At 38.5% G+C, this 26,698-nt stretch overlaps 1 protein-coding gene across 1 annotated transcript; it reads right to left on the bottom strand.

Moving 5' to 3' along the window:
- Positions 1–3,935: 3,935 nt before the first annotated feature.
- Znf283 (zinc finger protein 283) lies at positions 3,936–26,561 on the bottom strand. The gene is given in 5 exon segments (XM_071604589.1): positions 3,936–6,853; positions 6,856–8,484; positions 21,487–21,619; positions 22,319–22,405; positions 26,518–26,561. Coding segments are annotated over 4 exon segments (1,842 nt in total). The 5' UTR covers positions 22,328–22,405; positions 26,518–26,561; the 3' UTR covers positions 3,936–6,782.
- Between the last annotated feature and the right edge of the window lie 137 nt (positions 26,562–26,698).

Here is a 26,698-nt window from a genome sequence, read left to right on the forward strand (position 1 = left end):
AACTAAAAAATAAATATTAAAAAAAAATTCTCTCTCTCTCTCTAAAAAAAAAAAAACTTAAAACTTGTATAATAAAAAAATGATAAACATAGTGAAAAGGCAAACTAAATGATAAGAGCAATATTTGAAATTTTTATATCTGACAAGAGTTAATATCCAAAATATGTAAAGAACTCTTACAGCTCAACAACAATAACAAAATCTCAAAAAAATCCAGCAAATAGGGGCTGGGGCTGGGGCTCAGCAGTAGAGCATTCGCCTAGCATGTGCGAGGCCCTGGGTTCGATCCTTAGCACCACATAAAAATAAATAAGGAAAATAAAGGCACTGTATCCAAACACAACTAAAAAATAAATATTTTTTTAAAAATCCAGCATTGGATTTCTCCAAAGTTATACAGGTGACCAATGAGCACACTGAAAAAGTGCTCAAAATCAATCATTAAGGAAATACAAATGAAAAACAGTGAGCCGGCTCTGTGCTGGCACACATCTATAATCCCAGAAGGCTTGAGGCCAACCTTAGCAACTTAGTGAAATCCTATCTCAAAAAAAAAAAAATTTTTTTTAAGAGTGGGGATGACACTTAGTGGTAGAGTGGCCCTGGATTCAATCCCCAGTACTGGGGGGGGCAGGGGGACTATAGAGTAGGATGGTTATTTCTTAAAAATAGAAAAGGAATACAACAAATATTGGAGATGATATGGAAAAATTGCAACCGTTATATATTGATGGTGCAAAACTAAAAAGATGCAATTCCTGTAGAAAACAATAATTGGTTCCTCAGAAATGTAAACATAGAATTACCTTATGATCCATCAATTCTGCTTTTACATACATACCAAAAAGTATTGGAATTGGCTGTGTGCAGTGGCTCACGCCTGTAATCCCAGCAACTTGGAAAACTGAGGTAGAAGGATCAAAAGTTCAAAGCCAGCCTCAGTAATCTAGTGAGGATCGCAAGTTCAAAGCCAGCTCAGTAATCTAGTAAGATCCTAAGCAACTTAGTGAGACCCTGTCTCTAAATAAATAAAAGGGTTGGGGGGGCTGGGGTTGTGGCTCAGAGGTAGAGCGCTCACCTTGCACGTGCGAGGCCCTGGGTTTGATCCTCAGCACCACATATAAATAAATAAGAATAAAGGTATTGTGTCCAACTACAACTAAAAAGTAAATATTAAAAATAAATAAATAAAATAAAGATGTTGTGTCTTTGTTTTATTTAGATATTTTTATGTGGTGCTGAGGATCAAACCCAGGGCCTCACACGTGCTAGGCAAGCACACTCTACTGCTGAGCCACAACCCCAGCCCCTGTAAGAAACATTTTTATTCAAAAATAAGAAAAAACATTAGCAGAAGGCAACCATTTTGAAAGCATGAGGATGCCATTCTATCAAAGCTAACATCTAGACTTGGTGGCTGAAATTTCTAAGTTTAAAGCCTTATTTTGGTTATAAACGCTCCTGCGTTCAATCCCCTGTATAAAATAAATAAAACAATTTTTTAAAAGAATTGGAATCAGGGACTCATAAAGATAATTGTACACAGTGTTTATAGCAGCATTAAATAACCCAAGTACCCATAAGTAAGTGAGTGGATAAACAAAATATGGTATGTACATACAACAGAATGTTATTTGGCCTTTTTAAAATGAACATAATTTGATATATGGTATAACATAGATAAACCATGAAAACACTATTCTCAGTGAAGTAACCCAGACACAAATTGATAAATACTGTATGACTCCACTAATGTGAGCTACCTAGAAAAATCAAATTTTTACTCAGAAAGAATAACAGGAGATTGAGGTGGAGGAGAGGGTGAAAGGGGATTATTAATAGTTTCAATTTGGGATGATAAGAAAGTTCTGGCATGGACAGTATTGGTGGCTGCACAACAATGTGAATATTTAGTGTCAATTATACACTTAAAATGGTTGGAATGGTAAATATTATGTTACATGTTCTATCAACAAAAATAACGAAGGAATTATGCAGTACCAAAGTATAAAAACAAATGAAAATGATTTTAATCTTTAATGTGAGTACCTGACATCCAAATAGAAATCATAAATAACTGACAAATTTATCTGAGAATATATGTTAATGTATAGATGGATACACAACTGTGAAAAATATTGAGCAAAGGATGTAGGTGGAAATTTAAGAAAAAATTATGAAGGTGAACATGGAAACATACCTGAGCTTGTGACTAATAAATGGGAATGTTATAAAAAGATGGATGTGGTGGTGCACGCCTCTACTCCCAGAGATGAAAGAGGCTGAGGCAGGAGGATCTCAGACAGGTCTCAGTCTTCACAATCATGTGAGCCAATTATATCACATTATTTTCTGTTTCTTGGGAGAACCCAGACAATATAAGAGGAAAAGAAGGAAACGGTCATACAGGCCTCCACATGCCACAGTGTATATGCTGTCTGCTCTAAGTGGCCCACAGGAACTGCCTGAGTGGACTTAGAGGAGAGGTTTCATTCAAAATGATCAGAACTTTCTCCACAGAGACATGAGGTACCTACCCAGAAAAAATACTCCAGTATCTCTGAGATCTCAGTACCTCTCAAAGTCTAAGCCTTTTCTCAGGAATTCTCTTCTGCTGTCTTTGCCTTACATGTTAATTCTCATTCTGCAAATTTCAGCTTAATTTTTCATTTCCCTTGCATATTTAAAGCATGATTACCCATCTCAAAACAGGCTTTCCTTTTTCATGTGATCATTTTTCACAATGTTTGATTTTTAGTTTTATTTATACTTGGATTATTCTATTCCGTATCTGTCAGTCAAATAAAATATCCACTACAGCAAGAATTTTGACTCTGGTTATTCTTCTATAAGACCCATGGTACCAAACTCAGCCCACTTCCTGTTTTTGAATGCTTCAGACAAATGAGCTAAGAATAACAATAGTTTTGCCTCCTAAATGGTTGAAAAACATCAAAGGACAAATGACATATTGTGACAGTTGGGAATTACAAGATTCAAATGTCTTTACCCATAAAGTCTCACTGAAACACAGCCATTCTCTATCATTTATATATTATGGCTTCTTTCATGCTGTAACCACAGAGTTATGTAGTTGTAACAGAGACACTATGGCCCACAAATTAAAATATACTCCTACTGTATACTCAGTTCTCAAAACAATTCCTGGCAGATGATAGAATCTATGGTCATGGTTGTTGTATCACTTAGACATCAGGTGTTTACTTCAAGAGCTGGGCTTTTTCTTAAAATGATCACTTTCTCCTACCAAATGGGAAAGCAGAGGTCCCACGAAGCTAAGAGCAAAAGACAGCCCTGGTTAGTGAAGATCAGGTTTGCCTCAGCTGGTCAGACAGTGAGTCCAGACTGAAGGGTGGAGGTGAGCAGATTTTTAATTTCTTGAGACAAGGTCTCACTAAGTTGCTTAGGGCCTCACTAGGTTACTGAGGCTGACTTTGAACTTTCTACAAACCAAAAAAATCTCTGGAGCTTAATGACCTTCTAAAAACTTGTTATATGATTCAAGGTACTTTCTCATTGCTCTAGTCACTGATATTTTAATTTCTATTGAGTGTATCCTAACTAACTCAAACAAATAGCGTCGTAGTTCATACTAGGAGATAGAGATGGAAATATAAGGCTGATTCCACCACAGCAATCAAAACCAATCCACTAATAGGAGATGAAAACACACACACAAACACACACACACACACACACACACACACACGATCTAAATGTTAAGTGTTGTTCTACAGATTTTACAGATGTTACATGATACTAGATAATGCTAGAGCAAAGAATGGAGAAAGATTGCAAGAACAGTAGAACAGCCAATGAAAAATCAGAAAAACACAAATTTAAACCAGTTATCACTATGAGATTCCACTATATTCCAACCAGACTATATAGAAAAAAAAATTTCTTTAAATTGATGATGTCAAGTACTCACCAGATGTGGCAAAATAAGAATATTCACACAGTTCTGGTCATAGGTGTCAGTCAGCACATTTGTTTGGAAATCTGTTTAGAAGGATTTAAACTTTGGTAGGACTCAACTACTAAAGTTCAACACAGGGATATGCACAACCCAATCCCAGAAATCCCACTCCCAATCTTCATAGCAAGAAATGTTTCCTTGGGCTGGAGTTGTGGCTCAGTGGTAGATCACTTGCCTACTTGCGTAGTATGCATAAGGCACTGGGCTCAATTCTCAACACCACATATAAATAAATGAACAAAATAAAGGTCTCTCAACATCTAAAATATATATATATGAAATGTTTCTTTATGTGCTCCAAAGAACACATGCACGGGTGATCATACAGACCCATAAGGAGCTCTGACTTCCCAATCTAGTATTCTCAAGATCATATAATGAAGGATTTTTCCATGAGAGGCCACATCAGGATGCTTCTTTTATGTGGGTCTTAGCTGGTACTACATCTCTAGGAAGCCTCCGACAAGGAATTGTGTTGGGTACTCAAAAAAAAAAAAAAAAAGGCAACAAATGAAACTAGACAAGAGATTAAGACTGTTTTTCAAAAGAAAACAACCCAATGATCATATAATTTAAAGAACAGGTAATTGCAATTCCAAATCAAACAAAAAAAAAAGGCAACAAAAAATGAAAACTATTAATGCAACCTCACTGTGAGATACAAAATCCTAAGTAAAATAGAAGCAAATGAAATCAAGTAATGCATCAGAATGATGTACAATGACTAATCTGGGTATATGCAGGAATGAGGAAAGAGTTAAATAATGTCATTATAACTTATCAGATTAACAAATATTACACAAGTGCAGAAAGAGATGAAATGGCTTTTGATAAAACTCAGGAGCCAATCCTACCTAGATGTAAAAAACATTTCTTTTTAAGTATTTTTTAGTTGTAATTGGACACAATACCTTTGTTTTATTTATTTTTATGTGGTGCTGAGGATCGAACCCAGGGTCTCACACGTGCTAAGCCAATGCTCTACTGCTGAGCCACAACCCCAGCCCCTGTAAGAAACATTTTTATTCACAAATAAGAGAAAACATTAGCAGAAGGCAGCCATTTTGAAAGCATGAGGATGCCAGTCCATCAAAGCTAACATCTAGACTTGGTGGCTGAAATTTCTAACTTTAAGAGCCTATTTTGGTTATGATAGCATTTCCTGATGTAGTTAATAAGAATCAGTATTTCCATGGTTAAGTTTGGAATACACCAGTTTAAACAAACTTGAGGGGCTGGGGATGTGGCTCAAGTGGTAGCGTGCTCTCCTGGCATGCGTGAGGCACTGGGTTCGATTCTCAGCACCACATAAAAATAAAATAAAGATATTGTGTCCACCTAAAACTAAAAAAAAAAAAAACTTGAACAATTTTCTTTACCAGAATACTCACCAGTTCTTTTTTAAGCTGATGAGGTTCTTTTAATTTTTCCTAAAGAGTTTTTGTAGATGCTACTTCATAAGCCTCTTTAGCGAAAGAATATCCCTTCTTTGTCAAGTATTAGTAAGCATTCTTGAGACATCATTTCAGTGCTATAAGACATCATCTCCACATCTTCTGGTTAACATACAAATATGTACCTTGGGAATGGTGTGGGTGGGGGTAGACTACTAACTGATCAGGAAGGATGGATCCTATTATAACACTCAAGTTTTTACTTTGTGTCAAACGTAATTATTGAAATTGCAGATGTGTAGAATACTAGGTGGTGAGTGAACAAGTGATACCCTTCCTACAGTTTTAATTCAAAGAGTTTCTCATTTGGATGAAGTTTCTGATGTGTTCTATAATATTAACCATGTCTATATGCCTTCCCAGATTTCTTACAGACATACAGTATATTTCATAGCAGTATGAATTCTCTGAAAGCAAGAACTGAATTAAATTCAGATCCTTCCCAGATTCCTTACCATTTTAAAGTATTTCTAACATTTTTTTTTTTTTTTTTTTGGTACCTGAAATTGAACTCAGGGGCATTTGACCACTGAGCCACATCCCCAGCCATATTTAGTATTTACAGACAGGGTCTCACTGAGTGGCTTAACATCTTGCTTTTGCTGAGGCTGGCTTTGAACTTGTGTTCCTTCTGCCTCAGCCTCCCAAGCCACTAGGATTACAGGCATGCACCACCTCGTCCAGCTTCTAACTTGTTTAACTCTCTGATGTTTACTAGACTTTGTGCCATGAATAAAGATCTTCACGTCTTACATGGAAATGGTTTCACATCAATATAAATTGATGTTCATTAAGATCACACAAAAATCTAAATGTCTTTTCATATTCCTTATATTCAAAATATTTCTCACTAGTATGTATCTGCTGATGACAAGTAAACTGTCTATACACATAAGGAAAAGCTTTTGCATATTCCTTACATTCACAGAGTTTCTTTTTCTTTTTTCCTACCCAGGGGTGCTCTACCATTGAGCTACAACCCCAGTCCTTTTTATTTTTTAGTTTGAGGTAGGGTCTTACCAAATTACCCAGGCTGGCCTTCAATTTGAGTTCTTCCTGCCTCAGCCTCCTGAGTAGTTGGGATTACAGGCATGTGCCACCATTGCCTGGCATACATTCATATGGTTTCTTTCATATGGTTTCTTTGGAGTAAGCTTTCTGCTCATGTTAAGCTGTCCAGTATGAAATATCTGATGTTGAGTAAGCTGAAACCCGCTACCAAAGGCTTTCCCACATTCTCTACATACATAGGATTTCTCACCAGTATGGACTCTCTCGTGTTTAACAAGACTTGAACATGTTTAACAAGTTCTCTCATATCTTTTCAATTACAAGTTTTCTCCAGGATCAATTTTCTTGTCTGAGCAAGTTGTCCACATAAAGGCCTCCCCACATCTTTATATCTACAGGGTTTGTTGTTACCATGAGTTCTCTCAAGTTGATCCAAGTTTGCACTATGAGTAAAGGTCTCCCCAAATTCCTCATGTTGATAAAGTTTCTCACTGGAATGAAATTGCTCATGAACCTGAAGTTGATAGCCACTACCAAAGGCTTTCCCACATTCTTTACATTCATAGGATTTCTCACCAGTATGGACTCTCTCATGTTTAACAAGACTTGAACCCCAGCTAAAGGCCTTTCCACATTGCTTACATTTGAAAGGTTTCTCACCAGTGTGGGTCCTCTGATGTTGAGTAAGATGATAGCCACGACTGAAGGCTTTCCCACATTCTTTGCACTGATAAGGCTTCTCACCAGTATGAATTCTCTCATGTTGAACAAGACTTGATCCACAGTTAAAGGTCTTCCCACATTCCTTACAGTGGTAGAGCTTCTTGCCAGTATGAAATATCTGATGTTGAGTAAGCTGATACCTGCTACCAAAGGCTTTCCCACATTCTCTACATACATAGGATTTCTCACCAGTATGGACTCTCTCGTGTTTAACAAGACTTGAACCCCAACTAAAGGCCTTTCCACATTCCTTACATTTGAAAGGTTTCTCACCAGTATGGATCTTCTGATGTTGAGTAAGACGATAACCACGACTGAAGGCTTTCCCACATTCTTTGCATTCATAAGGCTTCTCACCTGTATGGATTCTCTCATGTTGAACAAGACTTGATCCACAATTAAAGGTCTTCCCACATTCATTACATTGGTAGGGTTTCTTACCAGTGTGAAATATTTGATGTCGAGTGAGCTGATAACCCCAACAAAAAGCCTTTCCACAAACATTGCATTCATAAGGTTTCTTACCAGTATGGATTTTCTGATGCTGAGTTAGTTGATAGCCACGGCTGAAGGCCTTCCCACATTCTTTACATTTATAAGGTTTCTCACCTGTATGAATTATCTCATGTTTAGCAAGGCTTGAACCCCAAAAAAACGCCTTCCCACACTCCTTACATTCATAAGACTTCACACCAATATGAATTTTCTGATGTTGAGTAAGGTGATAGCCACGACTGAAGGCTTTCCCACATTCTTTACATTCATAGGGCTTCTCCCCAGTATGGATTCTCTCATGTTTAACAAGGCTGGATCCCCAACTGAAGGTCTTGCCACATTCTTTACATTCATAGGGTTTCTCACCAGTATGAAATCTCTGATGCACACTCAGTTGATAGGCACTAAAAAAGTTTTTCCCGCATTTTTTACATTCAAAGCGTTTTTCAGTTATATGAGTTCTCTCATGTTGAACAAGTTTTGAGCCATGACTACAAGTCTTTCCACATTCCTTACAAACACATGGTTTCTCTCTATCATGAATTCTTTCCTGTTGAATAAGAGATTTATTTTTTCTGTATGTGAGTATTTTTTCATAGCTGATAATCATTTGACTTAAGTATCCCCCTTGATGTGTCTGTAGTCCTTCAAATTTGTTTTTGCACTTCCAATTATTTCTGAAAATGGATGCCTCAAGGCCCAGGGTTTTACTTTCTTCCTTTGTATCCCAGCGGGAAAATTTTATTTCAAAAATGTCCTTTTCTGAAAATATATTTTTGGTCTCATATGTTGAGTCCAAATCTGAAAGGAAAAAAAAAACACATCTCTTTATTTCCTTTACCAGAAAAACAAAAACTTCTACAGTGCAGAAGGGGATTTGGGAGGGATCTAAGATAATACTTTCCATAAGTAAACTGGATTAGGAGACTTACTGAACTTACTCCTGAGAATCAAGGTTATCCCTTTTTAAACAAATTATTTTTATTTTTCAGCTCTTGTGATCTTAATGATCTGATAGTTTTGGGGAGAATTCAGAGATCACATTGAGAAGCCATGCAGATAGTCTCTTAAACCAAAATGTGACCTTCCATCAGTCAAGCCCTTATGTTCCTGGGGGTGGTTATCCAATGTCCCTTGCTAGGCATGAATTGTGATCTTGCCATGGAATAGGGTGTGGCTCAAATTTTGATTACAGACAGCAAAATCCACAGTCAATGACTCGTGCCAAGTATAAGGTATAGAAAGTGACACAATAATTTCCTGTGAATCAGCTACATTGGGCTCTATGACCCAGTATGCACATAAGCCAATTAGAAAGTAGAGATCATTCCTTATCTCCTAATAAATTGCACACAAATAATCAAACAGTATATCAGGTTTGGAAATTCAGGCAACAAACTCTGGAGTGAATAAAGTCTTTCAGGAGATTTTGGCAAGAGGAAAACAAAACAATCTAGATGTTACTGAAAACTTTGACCAGGTTATACAAAACATAATCAGCTGAAGTTCCTAATAGTAAGAATTTGATCACCATGTAGATTCATAGTGATTTACCACACTGCTAGACTGCCCTGACCATACAGTTGGCAAAATGTTCTTCATCAGTCTTTTTTTTTTTTTTTTTTTTTTTTGGTAGTTGGACACAATACCATTTATTTATTTGTTTATTTTATTTATTTATTTTTATGTGGTGCTGAGGATCGAACCCAGGGCCTCGCACATGCTAGGCGAGTGCTCTACCACCGAGCCACAACCCCAGCCCTCTTCATCAGTCTTTACATCACTGGTATCTCCTCAAAGAAATAATGCCTTTGTATATGCTCTGATTTAAATGAAATATCTGCAAGCACAAAACAACAACTCTAGAGCATTCATCATTTTATATGTATATGCACTATTTTTCTTAACTCCCAGGCATATCCAACAAAGTGGCAGCCTTTCATTCAGGATAATTTAGAACTACAGTAGCCATTTTTAGCAGATTTTAAATTTTAACATGCTTCTTCAATTCCGCTCTAGAATACAAAGGAGAAAATTTTTTAAATTTTTAAAATCTAAGGAGCTACATTTATAGAGACTAACAAGTGCTTAAATAAACTTTTAAAAATATAATTCAATAATTATTTTATTTTATTTATTTTTAATTTTTATAATTTATTTATTGCCATTGTATCAATATGATTGATTTTCATTCTGCAAAACTGGGATTGTGAACCCTCAGGTAGGGCAATCATCAGAACCCAGTCATGATGGAAGGTGGGTGGGAAGACAATCCTCAGGTAATCTGGCTGGGATCCACTGGCACCCAACCAGCTCACCATCTCCTAGACACAACGGAGACTGAGAAAGACACAGGGACACAAAAGATTTGGGCCTCAAGCTTGAGCCCTTCTTTCTCCCCAGTACACCAGAGTGTTCCCAGGGTTCATGTCTGCCCTTCCCAATCCCCTACTGTTGATATAATGGCCTTGGGGAAAAGCCAGATATAACAGGTGCTGTTGGCCTCTTCCATTTTTTTTTTTTTTTTATTGTTGGTTGTTCAAAACATTACATAGTTCTTGATATATCATCTTTCACACTTTGCTTCAAGTGGGTTATGAACTCCCATTTTTAGCCCAAATACAGATTGCAGAATCACATCAATTACACATCCATTGATTTACATATTGCCATACTAGTGACTGTCGTGTTCTGCTACCTTTCCTATCCTCTACTATCCCCCCTCCCCTCCCCTCCCCTCTTCTCTCTCTACCCCCTCTACTGACCTTCATTTCTCCCCCTTGTATTATTTTTCCCTTTCCCCTCATTTCCTCTTGTATGTTCTTTTGTCTAACCCTGAGGGTCTCCTTCCATTTCCATGCAATTTCCCTTCTCTCTCCCTTTCCCTCCCACCTCTCATCTCTGTTTAATGTTAATCTTCTTCTCATGCTCTTCGTCCCTACTCTGTTCTTAGTTACTCTCCTTATATCAAAGAAGACATTTGGCATTTGTTTTTTAGGGATTGAATAGCTTCACTTAGCATAATCTGCTCTAGTGCCATCCATTTCCCTGCAAATTCTATGACTTTGTCATTTTTTAATGCAGAGTAATACTCCATTGTGTATAAATGCCACATTTTTTTAATCCATTCGTCTATTGAAGGGCATCTGGGTTGGTTCCACAGTCTTGCAATTGTGAATTGAGCTGCTATGAACATCGATGTAGCAGTGTCCCTGTAGCATGCTCTTTTTAGGTCTTTAGGGAATAGACCAAGAAGGGGAATAGCTGGGTCAAATGGTGGCTCCATTCCCAGCTTTCCAAGAAATCTCCATACTGCTTTCCAGATTGGCTGCACCAATTTGCAGTCCCACCAGCAATGTACAAGTGTACCCTTTTCCCCACATCCTCGCCAGCACTTGTTGTTGTTTGACTTCATAATGGCTGCCAATCTTACTGGAGTGAGATGGTATCTTAGGGTGGTTTTGATTTGCATTTCTCTGACTGCTAGAGATGGTGAGCATTTTTTCATGTACTTGTTGATTGATTGTATGTCCTCCTCTGAGAAGTGTCTGTTCAGGTCCTTGGCCCATTTGTTGATTGGGTTGTTTGTTCTCTTATTGTCTAATTTTTGGAGTTCTTTGTATACTCTGGATATTAGGGCTCTATCTGAAGTGTGAGGAGTAAAGATTTGTTCCCAGGATGTAGGCTCTCTATTTACCTCTCTTATTGTTTCTTTTGCTGAGAAAAAACTTTTTAGTTTGAGTAAGTCCCATTTGTTGATTCTAGTTATTAACTTTTGTGCTATGGGTGTCCTATTGAGGAATTTGGAGCCCGACCCCACAGTATGTAGATCGTAGCCAACTTTTTCTTCTATCAGACGGCGTGTCTCTGATTTGATATCAAGCTCCTTGATCCATTTTGAATTAACTTTTGTGCATGGCGAGAGAAAGGGATTCAGTTTCATTTTGTTGCATATGGATTTCCAGTTTTCCCAGCACCATTTGTTGAAGATGCTATCCTTCTTCCATTGCATGCTTTTAGCCCCTTTATCAAATATAAGATAGTTGTAGTTTTGTGGATTGGTTTCTGTGCCCTCTATTCTGTACCATTGGTCCACCCGCCTGTTTTGGTACCAGTACCATGCTGTTTTTGTTACTATTGCTCTGTAGTATAGTTTGAAGTCTGGTATCGCTATACCGCCTGATTCACACTTCCTGCTTAGCATTGTTTTTGCTATTCTGGGTCTTTTATTTTTCCATATGAATTTCATGATTACTTTCTCTATTTCTACAAGAAATGCCGTTGGGATTTTGATTGGCATTGCATTAAACCTATAGAGAACTTTTGGTAATATCGCCATTTTGATGATGTTAGTTCTGCCTATCCATGAACAGGGTATATTTTTCCATCTTCTAAGATCTTCTTCTATTTCTCTCTTTAGGGTTCTGTAGTTTTCATTGTATAAGTCTTTCACCTCTTTTGTTAGGTTGATTCCCAAGTATTTTATTTTTTTTGAAGATATTGTGAATGGAGTGGTTGTCCTCATTTCCATTTCAGAGGATTTGTCGCTGATATACAGGAATGCCTTTGATTTATGCGTGTTGATTTTATATCCTGCCACTTTGCTGAATTCATTTATTAGCTCTAATAGTTTCTTTGTAGAGCCTTTTGGGTCTGCTAGGTATAGAATCATATCATCTGCAAATAGTGATAATTTAAGTTCTTCTTTTCCTATTTTTATGCCTTTAATTTCTTTCGTCTGTCTAATTGCTCTGGCCAGCATTTCAAGAACTATGTTGAACAGAAGTGGTGAAAGAGGGCATCCCTGTCATGTTCCAGATTTTAGAGGGAATGCCTTCAATTTTTCTCCATTCAGAATGATGCTAGCCTGAGGCTTAGCATAGATTGCTTTTACAATATTGAGGTATGTTCCTGTTATCCCTAGTTTTTCTAGAGTTTTGAACATAAAGGATGCTGTACTTTGTCGAATGCTTTTTCCGCATCTATCGAGATGATCATATGGTTCTTATTTTTAAGTCTATTGATGTGGTGAATAACATTTATTGATTTCCGTATATTGAACCAGCCTTGCATCCCAGGGATGAATCCTACTTGATCATGGTGCACAATTTTTTTGATATGTTTTTGTATCCGATTCGCCAGAATTTTATTGAGGATTTTTGCATCTAGGTTCATTAGAGATATTGGTCTGAAGTTTTCTTTCTTTGAAGTGTCTTTGTCTGGTTTAGGTATCAGGGTGATGTTGGCCTCGTAGAATGAATTTGGAAGTTCTCCCTCTTTTTCTATTTCCTGAAGTAGCTTGAAAAGTATTGGTATTAGTTCCTCTTTAAAGGTTTTGTAAAATTCTGCTGTATACCCATCCGGTCCTGGGCTTTTCTTAGTTGGTAGTCTTTTGATGGTTTCTTCTATTTCCTCAATTGATATTGGTCTGTTTAGATTGTCTATATCCTCCTGACTCAATCTGGGCAGATCATATGACTTAAGAAATTTATCTATGCCTTCACTATCTTCTAATTTATTGGAGTATAAGGATTCAAAATAATTTTTGATTATCTTCTGTATTTCTGAAGTGTCTGTTGTGATATTGCCTTTTTCATCCCGTATGCTAGTAATTTGAGTTCTCTCTCTTCTTCTCTTCGCTAGCATGGCTAAGGGTCTGTCGATTTTATTTTTTCAAAGAACTAACTTTTAGTTTTGTCAATTTTTTCAATTGTTTCTTTTGTTTCAATTTCATTAATTTCAGCTCTGATTTTAATTATTTCTTGCCTTCTACTTCTTTTGCTGTTGTTTTGCTCTTCTTTTTCTAGTATTTTGAGATGAAGTATGAGATCATTTATTTGTTGGTTTTTTCTTTTTTTAAGGAATGAACTCCAAGCAATGAATTTTCCTCTTAGAACTGCTTTCAATGTGTCCCATAGATTCCGATATGTTGTGTCTGTGTTTTCATTAATCTCTAAGAATTTTTTAATTTCCTCCTTGATGTCTTCTATAACCCATTGATCATTCAGTAACCTATTGTTCATTCTCCAAGTGATGTATGCTTTTTCCTTCCTTCTTTTATCGTTGATTTTCAGTTTCATTCCATTATGATCAGATAGGATGCATGGTATTATCTCTACTCCTTTATATTGTCTAAGAGTTGCCCTGTGACATAATATATGATCTATTTTTGAGAAGGATCCATGTGCTGCTGAGAAAAAAGTGTAACTGCTTGATGTTGGGTGGTATATTCTATATATGTCAATTAAGTCTAGGTTATTAATTATGTTATTGAGTTCTATAGTTTCCTTATTCAACTTTTGTTTGGAAGATCTGTCCAGTGGCGAGAGAGGTGTATTGAAGTCTCCCATGATTATTGTATGGTGGTCTATTAGACTCTTGAACTTGTGAAGAGTTTGTTTGATGAACATAGCTGCACCATTGTTTGGGGCATATATATTTATGATTGTTATGTCTTGTTGGTGTATGGTTCCCTTAAGCAGTATGTAGTGTCCCTCTTTATCCCTTTTGATTAACTTTGGCTTGAAATCTATTTTATTTGATATGAGTATGGACACTCCTGCTTGTTTCCAAAGTCCATATGAGTGATATGATTTTTCCCAACCTTTCACCTTCAGCCTATGTATGTCTTTTCCTATCAAATGCGTCTCCTGTAGGCAGCATATTGTTGGGTCTTGTTTTGTGATCCATTCTACTAGCCTGTGTCTCTTAATTGGTGAGTTTAAGCCATTAACATTTAGGGTTATTATTGAGATATGGGTTGTTCTTCCAGCCATATTTGTTTATTTATGTTACTAAACATGGTTTGTTTTCCTCTATGATTATTCCCCCCCCCCTTTACTGTCCTACCTCCCACTGTTGGTTTTCATTGTTATTTTCCATTTCCTCTTCCTGTAATGTTTTGCCGAGGATGTTTTGAAGAGATGGTTTTCTAGCTGCATATTCTTTTAACTTTTGTTTGTCGTGGAAGGTTTTAATTTCATCTTCCATCCTGAAGCTTAATTTCGCTGGATACACAATTCTTGGTTGGAACCCATTTTCTTTCAGTGTTTGAAATATGTTATTCCAGGATCTTCTAGCTTTCAGAGTCTGTGTTGAAAGATCAGCTGTTATCCTGATTGGCTTGCCCCTAAATGTAATCTGCTTCCTTTCTCTTGTAGCTTTTAAGATTCTCTCCTTATTCTGTATGTTGGGCATCTTCATTATAATGTGTCTAGGTGTGGATCTCTTATAATTTTGCACATTCGGCGTCCTGTAGGCTTCTAGAATTTGGGATTCTGTCTCATTCTTCAAGTCTGGGAAGTTTTCTCATATTATTTCATTGAATAAATTGCTCATTCCTTTGGTATGGAGTTCTATACCTTCCTGTATCCCAATGACTCTTAAGTTTGGTCTCTTAATGTTATCCCATATTTCTTGGATGTTCTGCTCATGGTTTCTTAACAGTCTTGCTGAGCTGTCTATGTTCTTTTCAAGTTGAAATACTTTGTCTTCATTGTCTGATGTTCTATCTTCTACGTGTTCTACTCTGCTGGTAGTATTCTCAATTGAGTTTTTAAGTTGGTTTATTGCTTCCTGCATTTCTAGGATTTCTGTTTGTTTGTTTTTTATAACCTCTATCTCCCTGTATAGTTGATCCTTTGCTTCCTGGATTTGTTTGTGTAATTCCTTGTCGAAGTGATCTTTCATTGTCTGATTTTGCTGTCTAATGTCTTCCTTGATACTCCAGATCATCTGAAGCATATATATCCTGAATTCTTTATCTGACATTCCATCTGCTGCAGCTGTTACCTCTTCTAAAGTTGAGTTGACCTGCATTGCTTGTGGTCCTTTCTTTCCTTGTCTTTTCATACTGCTTGCGTTTCTTTCTTCTTGGTGAAACTGTTGTGTTTTTGAAATTTCCCCCCCCCCTATATATTTATATTGCTCTTGTATAGTTGAAAAGTCTCCCTTGCAGGTGCGGGCGGGGGCTCTGCTCTGCCCCTCTTCCAATTGGTGTGAGGTGTCTACCATGCCCGCGGACCCCTGGGCCTGATCCACTGTTCTGTCGCAGGTCTGCCTACCTTGCAGGTGGGGGCAAAGGCTCTGCGCTGCCCCTCCTACCACGCCCGGGGACCGCTAGGCCTGATCTGCAGGTTGGTCGCCAGTCTGCCCACCTTGCGGGCACGGGTGTCAGTTCCGCTCCGCCCCCACTCCAATTGGGGTCACTTGACCACCACACAGGCGGGCCGCTGGGCCTGATCTGGGCGCGGGCGAAGGCTCTGCTCTGCCCCTACTCCAGTTGGGGTGAAGTGTGTACCACGCTGGCAGGCCGCTGGGCCTGATCCGCCGGTCTGTCGCAGGTCTGCTTACCTTGCCGGCGCAGGCGGCGGCTCTGCCCTGCCCCTCCTACCACGCCTGCAGACCGCTGGGCCTGATCTGCAGGTTGGTCGCAGGTCTGCCTACCTTGCGGGCGAGGGCGGTGGCCCCGCTCCTCCCCTCTGGCTCAACGACAAAGCGAGAGAGACTCGGGTATCTGTGACTCACCCTCCCTACCAGGGGACCAACTGTTTCCGTCACCGCTGGCACCGATGAAGTTCTCTCCTCGGCCGCTCTCCGATGACATCAGATCTCTGCCATGCTGGCATCCCCTGTTCTATGGCTGAATCCCATTTTCTTCTCTTCCGATAGGCGGAGCTGTGCCCTCTGAGCCGAGTTTCTGCCCTCTATGTGCTGACAGAAATCCCTGTACGGTGGCTCCTGGGAGTCTCTCAATCCTGTTAGTCCAGAGCCCTTTCACTTATCCGGCCCCTCCCCCTGTTCCTCCTCCCAGCCAGCCAGCCAGGTCCTGTTCACCAGAGGCGGTTCCCCAAGGATCTGATTACACTTGCAGCCCCACCGCGTGTCCTATATCCCGAACGATGAACACCCTCTCTGTCATTCATCTAAGCCCCAGTGCTGTGGTGGGGTGATCTGGGAACCAACAGTTTAATTTTTCCAGACCCCTTTGGTGGGCACGCCCCCAGAAACTGGCGGCTAAGATCTTGGGTGTCGCCGCTGGTGTTAAGGGGAGGTGGGGATCTGGAATCCCCTCTGCTTCCCTACAGACACGCCCCCGGAGAGATTCCCAAGGTTTCCTGGCTGCTTGTATCTGGAGGGGGTGGGAGTCACACACCTGCTAACGTGGATTCCGCTGGGAAGGAATTCTGCCGGCGGAACTTTGGTGATGTCACCTCTCTGCTATGGCGGGCCCCAGGCTCCTTGCCGGAGTGTCCGAAGGGAGGGGTGGGACTGGTCTGTCTCTGGTTGGTTTCAGCTCCCGGTTCGCTATTTCATGAAGGCTTGGCGAGAGACCTCTTCCTAGAGTCCCTGCACCGCTCCTGCTGCGCTGCGCCTCAGAGGCTATCCGCCCTGACGCGGGGGCCGGTGCAGGCAGCCGACAGTCGCCGAGTCGCGCGGGCAGCGGCTGGCGGGTCTGGACCTCTGCGCTGCGTGGCGGAGATTCACTCTTCTAGCACAAACTGTCACCTCCAAAAATCCTACCGATTCTCGGCCGGTCTCTCTTTAGTGGAATTTTGCTAGGAGTTTCTCAGCAGGTCGAATCTAAGCGTATCCATGCGTCTCTCTGACCCTGTTGTTGAGGAGGTACTGAAAGCGCTGCCTCCCCTCTCGCCGCCATGTTGGATCCGGGAGTTGGCCTCTTCCTAGTGAGTCTGGTGGGAGGTGTCCACACCTGTGCCCTTACTTGCGATACTTTACCTATGTAGTCCCCAGTGGTGCCTGCAGCTGAGCAGATAACAGAGGAATGGCAGGGAGCACAGGGTAGCAGAAGGGACAGAGATGTGTCCTAGGCCCTCTTTCTGGACCAGGTGCTGGGGCCATGGCCCAACTTGAAACAATTTTTTAAGACAGAAAAAATTGACTCCCAGTGTTTAAAGTGTTATAGATCTTTAAGAAAATCTTTGATGCTTGCTAGAGCTATATCTAAGGAAAAAGGGTTTGATTCCCAGTTAAAGTAATAGCTCTGTTTATAAGATAAAAAAAAAAAGCATTGCTATTAGGTTTTTAAAGTTTGTAAAACAACTTCAAAAGTTTATGTGCTAGGGCTGGGGATGTGGCTCAAGCGGTAGCACGCTCGCCTGGCATGCGTGCGGCCCGGGTTCCATCCTCAGCACCACATACTAACAAAGATGTTGTGTCTGCCGAAAACTAAAAAATAAATATTAAAAAATTCTCTCTCTTTCTCTAAAAAAAAAAAAGAGAGAATCCAAGAATATTATCAGAATGAAAAAAGCCTATCACAATATCAAGGTGTAAGAGTTCTATTATAAAAAAAAAGTTTATGTGCTATGTAGATTTTTCTATATATGTCGTACTCATTAGATAAGTAGAGTTTGGCAAACTTTTTCTGTAAAAGACCATACAGTCCCAACTACTCAACTCTACCCTCTTACCAAGAAAGCAGCCACAGATGTTATATAAACATAAATAGGCATGGCATATCCCAATTCCCCTTGAATTACAAAAACAGGTAGTTTGGGCTTCCAGGACCATTCTTTGCCAAACTCTGAGATGAAGCTAATGTTGCTTTCATAAATATTTACAATGACAAAAATGCATGCTCAATTAAATTTATATTTATTTAAACTAAGCCAGATTTGCATGAAAGGATTGATTCTGATAATGTCAGATAATGCTGCAAATTATGCAAATCTACATATTTACTTTAATTAAATAATTTTAAAGCCAGGCATGGTGGTACATGCTTTTTATTCCAGTAGCTCAGGAGGCCGAGGCCTAAATATGACAAGTTCAAAACCAACCTCATTAACTTAGCAAGGCCCTGGGTAACTTAGTGAGACACTGTCTCAAACAACAAAAAGGGCTGGGATGTGGTTCAGTGGTTAAGCACCCCTGGGTTCATTCCCTGGCACAAAAAACAAACTAACTACATAAATAAATAAATTATAAGTTCTCTAACACACTCAGTGACAATGATCTTGACAGTAAATAATTTTTGGACATAATTAGTTTCTAAGAAGCTATTCATAAAACAGAGCAAATACTTTAAGTTATAGTTCAGTTAAGTTTACTTATTTCTTGACTATTTTAAAACACATTTTCACTCAACTAAACTCAAACATCAACATCAATGGTGAAGATCAATGATGCCACACATCATCTTACAAAACACTAATACTGCTAACTGTATTTTTAAAAATAGTTTTAGTTGTAGATGAACACAATACTTTCATTTTATTTGTTTTTATTTTTACGTGGTTCTGAGGATCAAACCCAGTGGCTCAAATGTTCGAGGCAAGTGCTCCACATCTGAGCCACAACCCCAGCCCCTGCCAACTTTATTTTAAGATGGAAAAGTAAAGCTTTAAGTACTGTCATTCAGATGTTATGACAATATTAGTGTGGTTAAATGCATCAGAAATGCCATGTCATGTCATCATGTAAGAAAAGAGCAACAAAAGCATGAAATGACACAAAAAGAACTAATAGCAAAAGGAAAACGACCTTGGGATAAACTGTCCCTCTCTGTAAGAGGAAAGTCCTTTTCTTTTCTTTTCTTCAAAAAAACTTAACTTTGCCACACCTCTGTGTATAATTTAGATTTCAAGACACTGATTTTCATGTTTTTAGCTACCTCCTACCACACATCTAAGCTATTTTTGAACAGGATAGGACAGAATATTTTACTATTCCAGACTGTGTCTTTATTCAAAAAAGCTTTCCCTGAACATCTTATCAAAAGTATCCCCATTGCTTTCTATTCCTTTATACTGTTTACCTTTCCTGAACAACATGACTAATTACAGAATAGTATTTATTTAGTTGCTTACTTATTTGTGTTCCTGCCCCACTATAAGGTAAATGGCATGAAAGTGGGCAAATTCTCAATCCTGTTCATGACTGTATTGATAGAGTCCCATGCAATGCCTGGCTAAGAGTGGGTACTCAATACGATATTTGCAGAATTTATAAATGAATACATATCTTCACTTCTCACTTAGACGCACAACTAAATTCAACATACAGGTAAAATGGTTGCACCAGTATAAATAGAATACTTTCCTCATTGAAATAGGCAGGAAATATGAAAAGACAACAAAAACAGGTAAATGGGATGAAGATGATATTCTAGGCTGGGGGTGCAGCTAAGTGGAATAACACTTGCCCAGCATATGCAAGGCCCTGGGTTCTGCAGTGGAAAGAGAAAAAAAGAAGTGACATTCCTTTGGTAGCCCAAACTGAGATTTCTGTTTCATCCTAAGTCTCAGGTCTTCACTCCATGGGTCTTGGTCCTTCACAGGGAACTTCCCAAGCCCCATACCAGGTGCTCCTTCTTCTCTGTGACCTGAGAGGATGTTCCCTGCCTCTGCCTTGCCTTGCCTCTCCTGGGTTCCAACTGCTTGTCCTTCCTCTCACACCATCCAGGGCTCTTCCCTTTCTCTAATAAATGTAGTCATATCTGCCTTAGGAACGGAGTGTCTGCTTGCAAGAAAATAAATGCCTAATAGTGTAGACATTTTCTTAGCTCAAAAAATTTAGTGAAATTTACAACAACGGTAAAATAAAGTACTGGTAAGTACTTCAGAGAAGAGAAAATGACCTTGTTTTAGACTCATTCAAGGCTCTGCCTCTAGAGAAAATAGATAGTGGTTGAGAACATATACCTTAGAACCTGCCACTGACTTCTACCAGCTCTGTGACCTTGGCAAGTCGTTTCAAATGTATGTGCCTCTGTATTCTCAACCAAAAATGGAGACAGATGGTACCTGAAGCTGTCATAAGGGTTAAATAATGTATTTATACTGCTTAGAACAGAGCCTGGTATATAGTAAAGCATAGTGCTATTAATATTAGCACATGATTATTGTTATTTTGCTAAGAGGAAAACCAACACATCTCATGAGACATTTTTAGGATTTAACAAAATGTTCAACGCAAAGTTCATAGGTTTGAACTTTGAACTTCAAATCTTTTGTAAGTAATGTGTTTACTATTAAATGAATTCTATTCATTGAATCTTCCCCTAAATAAAGTGCAGAGGCTCTCAAAAGTCAGAGTATATCAGGTCTCTCTTTCTAGCTGTTTTCCTTGTATGTGAGTCAGAAAATAACCAAGAGCAGCACTTCTCACCTGAATGTGTGAGGATAACTGGGCAGATCTCATGTAAAGGCAGATTCTGTTGGCAGGTCAGGGTTAGGACCTGACATGCTGCATTCTGACCAGCCCCAGAAGAAGCTGATGCTTTTTGCGTAGGAGTTCACAACAAAAAGATAAAACTTAATGCCCACCAACCAAACCATGACATTGAAGCTCAGAAAACCATCTATAATTCTCACAAAAAACCAACACATCTCCCTATCATCTGGCTCCTACTGATCTCCCTTACGAATTTCTTGGTCCTCTCTCCTTCACTAACTTTGTTCTGGCTTTCTTACGGTTCCTCAAACAAAAGAACCACACTTTGAGGAGGGAGAACCACATCTACAGAGAGTCTGGAAGTAAACACAGCATGTGACCTGGTTTCTCTGACCATGGTGTATGGAATGAATGTCCTCCAATGCAAACCAAGCCCCTTGGTCATTGAAGAAGAGAGGCAACTGCAGGGAAAGCCAGAGGAAGTTGTGAAGCTCACTGAGGGATGGGGAAATCAAGGTGCTTAATGAGCCCATCTCTAACCCAACAAAGTATTGAAACATTCTTGGAATTCATCTGTGTTCTTTGAAGATAGCTCTATAATTTCCTGTGGAGAAAGGTGATGTTGCAGAGAAGAGATTCTAAATTATTTCAGGCAGTTGACCTTACCCAGTGACACCCAGTTACTATAGTTCTCCAACATCACATCCATGTACAAGTCCCTCTGAGCCGGGTCCAGGCACTCCCATTCCTCTTGAGAGAAATCGATGGCCACATCCCTGAATGTCACCAATTCCTGAAACTAAAAACCCACGTATTACTTGGAAAATATATCAATCAAGTAAGTCTGGAAGCCTATGATATAGCTAGGGAAAAATAAGAAAACCAGGGCAACCAAAGCAGAACATCAATATTCTAGAATGATCCTCTTATAGCAGAAAAAAAAAAAAAACTTCCTAGATGCAGTAAAATAACTCAGCTATCAAGATCTATCTGGAAATATATAAATAATCACAGTTTCTCCTCTATTAAATAAAAATTGAGTGTGTATACATGTACTTACAACCTATAAATTCCTTATAAATGTGAAGTGCTAGCCATCTTTTCCTTTTAAGGAATATGAAAAAAAATTCACAAAAACTTTTCAAGCATACTCACAAATGTACTCTAAATCTCTGAATTAGAAAAGTGATTTCCACTAAGTTAAGGATTATTGTCAAGTCTCAAGTAAATCATCCTGTTAGATTACATCTAAGATGTATGACTGAGCACACAGGAAATGTTGAATATTAGATTCAATGAATAAGACATTGATTGGAAAAGGGAGAGGCACTGAGGCTGGACACTGGGCTATTTAACACCATCTTGACTGGAACAAAAGGGCTTGATAAGTGGGTTCAGGGTTGGAGTTCTGTTAGGTAGAAAGCTTTAGGGTACAAGGGAAAAATTCATGTGACCAAAAAATTCAGAATATTTCAAGAAGAGAAAAATACCAACTTACATCAGTCATGGTTTTAGAATTGTGAGAGCTAATTAATGATCCATTGATTCCCCTATTGGTGAAGCACAGGATCCAGAAAAGCCAGAACTGGGGAAGTAAAAAGAAGAGTTAGACCAGCTGTGCCTAAATGAGCCCATCCTGACGTAAGCTGCCATAAGCTTTAATCTCCTTCATGACTACTTCTACCCCACACGCCACATGCTATTTATGGAACCTAAACTCTAGTCCCAAAGAGCCCCCAAGGCTCTTCAGTAGGAAGTTTTCCAGCAGCACCTGGTTCTAGGGATGCTAATCTGGACCTGTGATTAGGCTACTCAGTCCTGCCCAGAGCAGATCTTCCTTCCACCATTCCCACCCCTCCAGGCTGAGAAGGGGCCTCTTGGTACAAACTAGAACCTCCTTCCTAGGCTCAGGACTAAAAAAAGTTAGTCAAAACTCAGGAGCTAGACAGCAAGGACAAGGAATTGTTCAGGAGCCAAAAAGTTGACTTTTTGAGGCATACAGAACGTTCATGATATGAAATTGATAAATTTTTCTAATCAAGATAGACTGTCAATAGAAAAAATAGGTTATAGGATATACAGTATGATTACATTTATACAATACAAACATATATCAATAGAGAAAGACAATAAGTTGTCAATAAATGAAAACAATTTGGAAAGTTACACATCTGTATATTAATAATGTTTTCATAGTGATCATTAGATTCTTTTTGTTTAGATATTCTGCTTAATTGTTGTAACCCTGGTTGTGTACTATGTTAACTCCATGATTTACACATATGCCCATGTTCTGCCTAGAAAAGTGGCTGAATTCCCCCAAGCAATCTTTTTCATCTAATAAACTATGTCCTTTGATTTAAAAAAAAAAAAGGTTTGCCCTAGAGACAAAAGGAGGTCAAATAAGGTTTATTGTTGCTGTTTTTAACTCGGGCACTAACATGAAAAGATCTGCACTTTTTTGCAAAAATAGGTATGTTTAATCTGGCTTAAACATTGCATAATGTGTACATGTATTGAAACATCACATGGTTAATATGTACAATTATTAGGAGCTGTGGCTCAGCAGTAGAGCACTTGTTTAGCATGTGCAAGGCCCTGGGTTCAATCCTCAGCCCTACGTAAAGTAAAATAAACACATTATGTTTACCTACAACTAAAAAATAAACATATATATATATTTTTTAAATATGTACAATTATTATATTTTTACTGATACATTATAGTCACACGTAATAGTGGGATTCATGATGCCACAGTGATACAAGCACATGACATAATTTGCTCAATCTCCTTCCCTAGTACCTTCCCTACCCCTCCTCTCCTTCCTCTCCCTGACCCACTTGTTCTACTCTACTGATCTCCTTCTATGATTATTGTTATTATTTTCATTAGTACATTATCACTATATATATATATATATATACGCTGGATTCATTGTAATATATTTGTACATGGACATAGCATAATTTGGTAGATTTAGTTCCCCAGTGCATCCCCACACCCTCTCCTCCTCCCTCCCTCTCTATCCCCTTCCTATACTCTATTGGTCACCCTTCTCTTTGCACGAGATCCCCTTTTTTATTCCCACCCCCCCCACCCCATTCTCTAGCTTCCACATATGAGATAAATCATTCAATCTTTGATTTTCTGGTCCCCAAGCAATGTTATAGAATGATGAGATCTTGATCCTGTGTCCTTTTGTGTCTTCTTGACAGACCAGTTTATACATCTGAACCTATCTTAGACATGACAGTCTCTAGATAAATGCCAAACTGGTTGAGTCCGAGTAGATTCAATTTGCAGCTACCATTAGTAGACTAAAAACTAAAAAAGTATAAGGCTTACAGAAAAATTCCATTTGCCTCCATAAAGTTGGTTATGATCTAACAGTGTTACCTACAGTTACCTTCTGGTGAGTTCCTAAGGCAGATCACCTGTACTGCTATTGGCCTTTGTTGCTAGCTGTCTTACACTTATTCTAAGCATGTTATGCTCCCAAGTATTACTATCACAGGGTCTTGTATTGGGGACAAATTTTTACCCACAATTCCACTTCTAGAAATGTAACTGTAAGAAATAGCCAGTGAAGTACTCAGGATATATACACAAAGTCATTCAACCAAAAATAGTTTCAGAAACCCAAGAATTAGAAGCTATCTTAATAGTAAGCTGAAGGCTTAATAACTATGACCCCTTATACTCTCATTAGTTAGGATGATACTGGCTAATATTAATTGATGAAGAAAGACATGCATGACCAAGTCCTTATTGAGGTAGGCCACTTTGTAGCATAATGTTGATCACATATATATGTTGAAATTAAGATAAAGGCTCTGGTGTCAGACACTCTCAGAATATGAATCTGAGCTTGATGGTTACCAATTTCCAATTATCAATGTACCTCTGTTTCCTCATCAATAAATGAGGGATGAGAACAGTGTCTACCACAGATAGCTGCATTGAAGATTAAGTCATAAAATCCATACAAAATTCTGAATTGCATATAATAATTGCTTAAATATAAGCTTTAGCCATTATTATTAAAGATGAGGGATATTACTAGCCCTTATCCCATTATAATAAAAAAGAGACCTTAGACCACTATTTCCATTTTCCCCACTGTAAAAACGTGTGCTTCTCAGGTCTGGTTTTTTTGTTTTGTTTTGTTTTGTAATGCTTATTAAAATTTTAAAGGTCAGCCTTGAGCCCACTATTTTTCCTAAATAATAATATGAGCAAAACAAGTTCTCAGGAAATATACCTTCCTCCCAGAAGATCAAAAAGATGGCTCATGAAATACAACCTGGGGGCTGGGAATGTGGCTCAGTGATAGAGCACTTGCCTAGCATGTGCTCCTACTCCTAGGTTCAATTCCCAGCACCACAATAAAATAAAATATGACCTGATTAGTTGTCAAGTAAAAACTTAACCAGAGGTTCAATCTTGTTCTACCATGCAAATTTGGGTTTACTTGAATATTTACAACTGTGTCCTTCTTACCTTACCTTCTATTATTAATATCTATCCTTAAACATTTTATTTTTGTAAGATAACTTAATGTTGGAGATTATTGCTATGTGGAAGTAACCCTTAAAATAATTCCCAAACATCTGTGTTGCCTTGGTAACTAATTTTTTCTTCTTCACATAATTATTACTTTTAAAAAATATATATATTTTGTTTTAGTTGTAATTGGACACAATACTTTTTTATTTTATTTTAATATGGTGCTGAGGATCGAACCCAGCATCCTGCACATGCTAAGCGAGCACTCTACCATTGAGCCACAACCCCAGCCCAAATTATTATTTTTTGAAGGGTGGGAGGTACCAGGGATTGAACTCAGGGGCACTTGACCACTGAGCCACATCCCCATCCCTGTTTTGTATTTTATTTAGAGACAGGGTCTCACTGAGTTGCTTAGTGCCTCGATTTTTGCTGAGGCTGGCTTTGAACTCATGATCCTTGTGTCTCAGCCTCCGGAGCTGCTGGGATTACAGGTATGCACCACTGCGCCTGGTGTATTATTACTTTTTAATAAACAATGCAGTAGATTAAAGATAATCACGTATTCCATCTTGTATTCCCATTAAGGAGCTCTCAATGGAAGAACGCCTGTTCTGAAGGAAACTGACTCCATAATATAAGGCTACACTGAAATGACCAAACAGAAATACCAACCCACATGGAGACACTCAGGAGCCTGGTAATTTTTAAATGGTATTTCTATAATCCTAAGTGTTGTAAGTACCTGAAGGTTTTCAAATAAGAAAGGAATCACTGATGCTTCCTCCCCCGTCCCTCTCTTTCTCTTTATTATACAGTTAAAATAAAACCCACATCTGGGTTAGATTTCTTTTTTAAGCTAAAATATAAATAGCCTTCAACTCATTTATTCACCAATTACTGTGATTTTATTCTGTGAAACAAAACCAGACATAAGCTCATAGGAAAAAAGATTTGAATAAAAATACAATAAAATATTAAGAATGATTAACTCTAGAGACATAATTTTAATTTCTTTCTCAGAGATCTCTATCTCCTGGATTACTATTTTTTTTTCATTAATCCATAATGAGAAATATAAAGACATTTCCAAAGGTAATAAACTGAATGATAGAAGAAGTGTATTCAGTCATTAAAGGAACTAAAACAGCACTAACACTGAAAATCAGTGAAACAAATTATACCTACCAGCTCTTGAGCCTCCTGTAGCTGTCCCTCATCAATACAATGACACGTTCACTGTCAAAATGAAGTAGGTAAGCCACCTTCAAAGTCTGTGTAACAAAATACATGCACATAAACAGAATAGTATTTGGTACACAATAGATGCTCAATAAATGTGACTATACCTCTGTCTTTCACTGGATTA

This window comes from Marmota flaviventris, chromosome 18 (genome assembly GCF_047511675.1).
Source record: "Marmota flaviventris isolate mMarFla1 chromosome 18, mMarFla1.hap1, whole genome shotgun sequence".
NCBI classification, from domain to species: domain Eukaryota; kingdom Metazoa; phylum Chordata; class Mammalia; order Rodentia; family Sciuridae; genus Marmota; species Marmota flaviventris.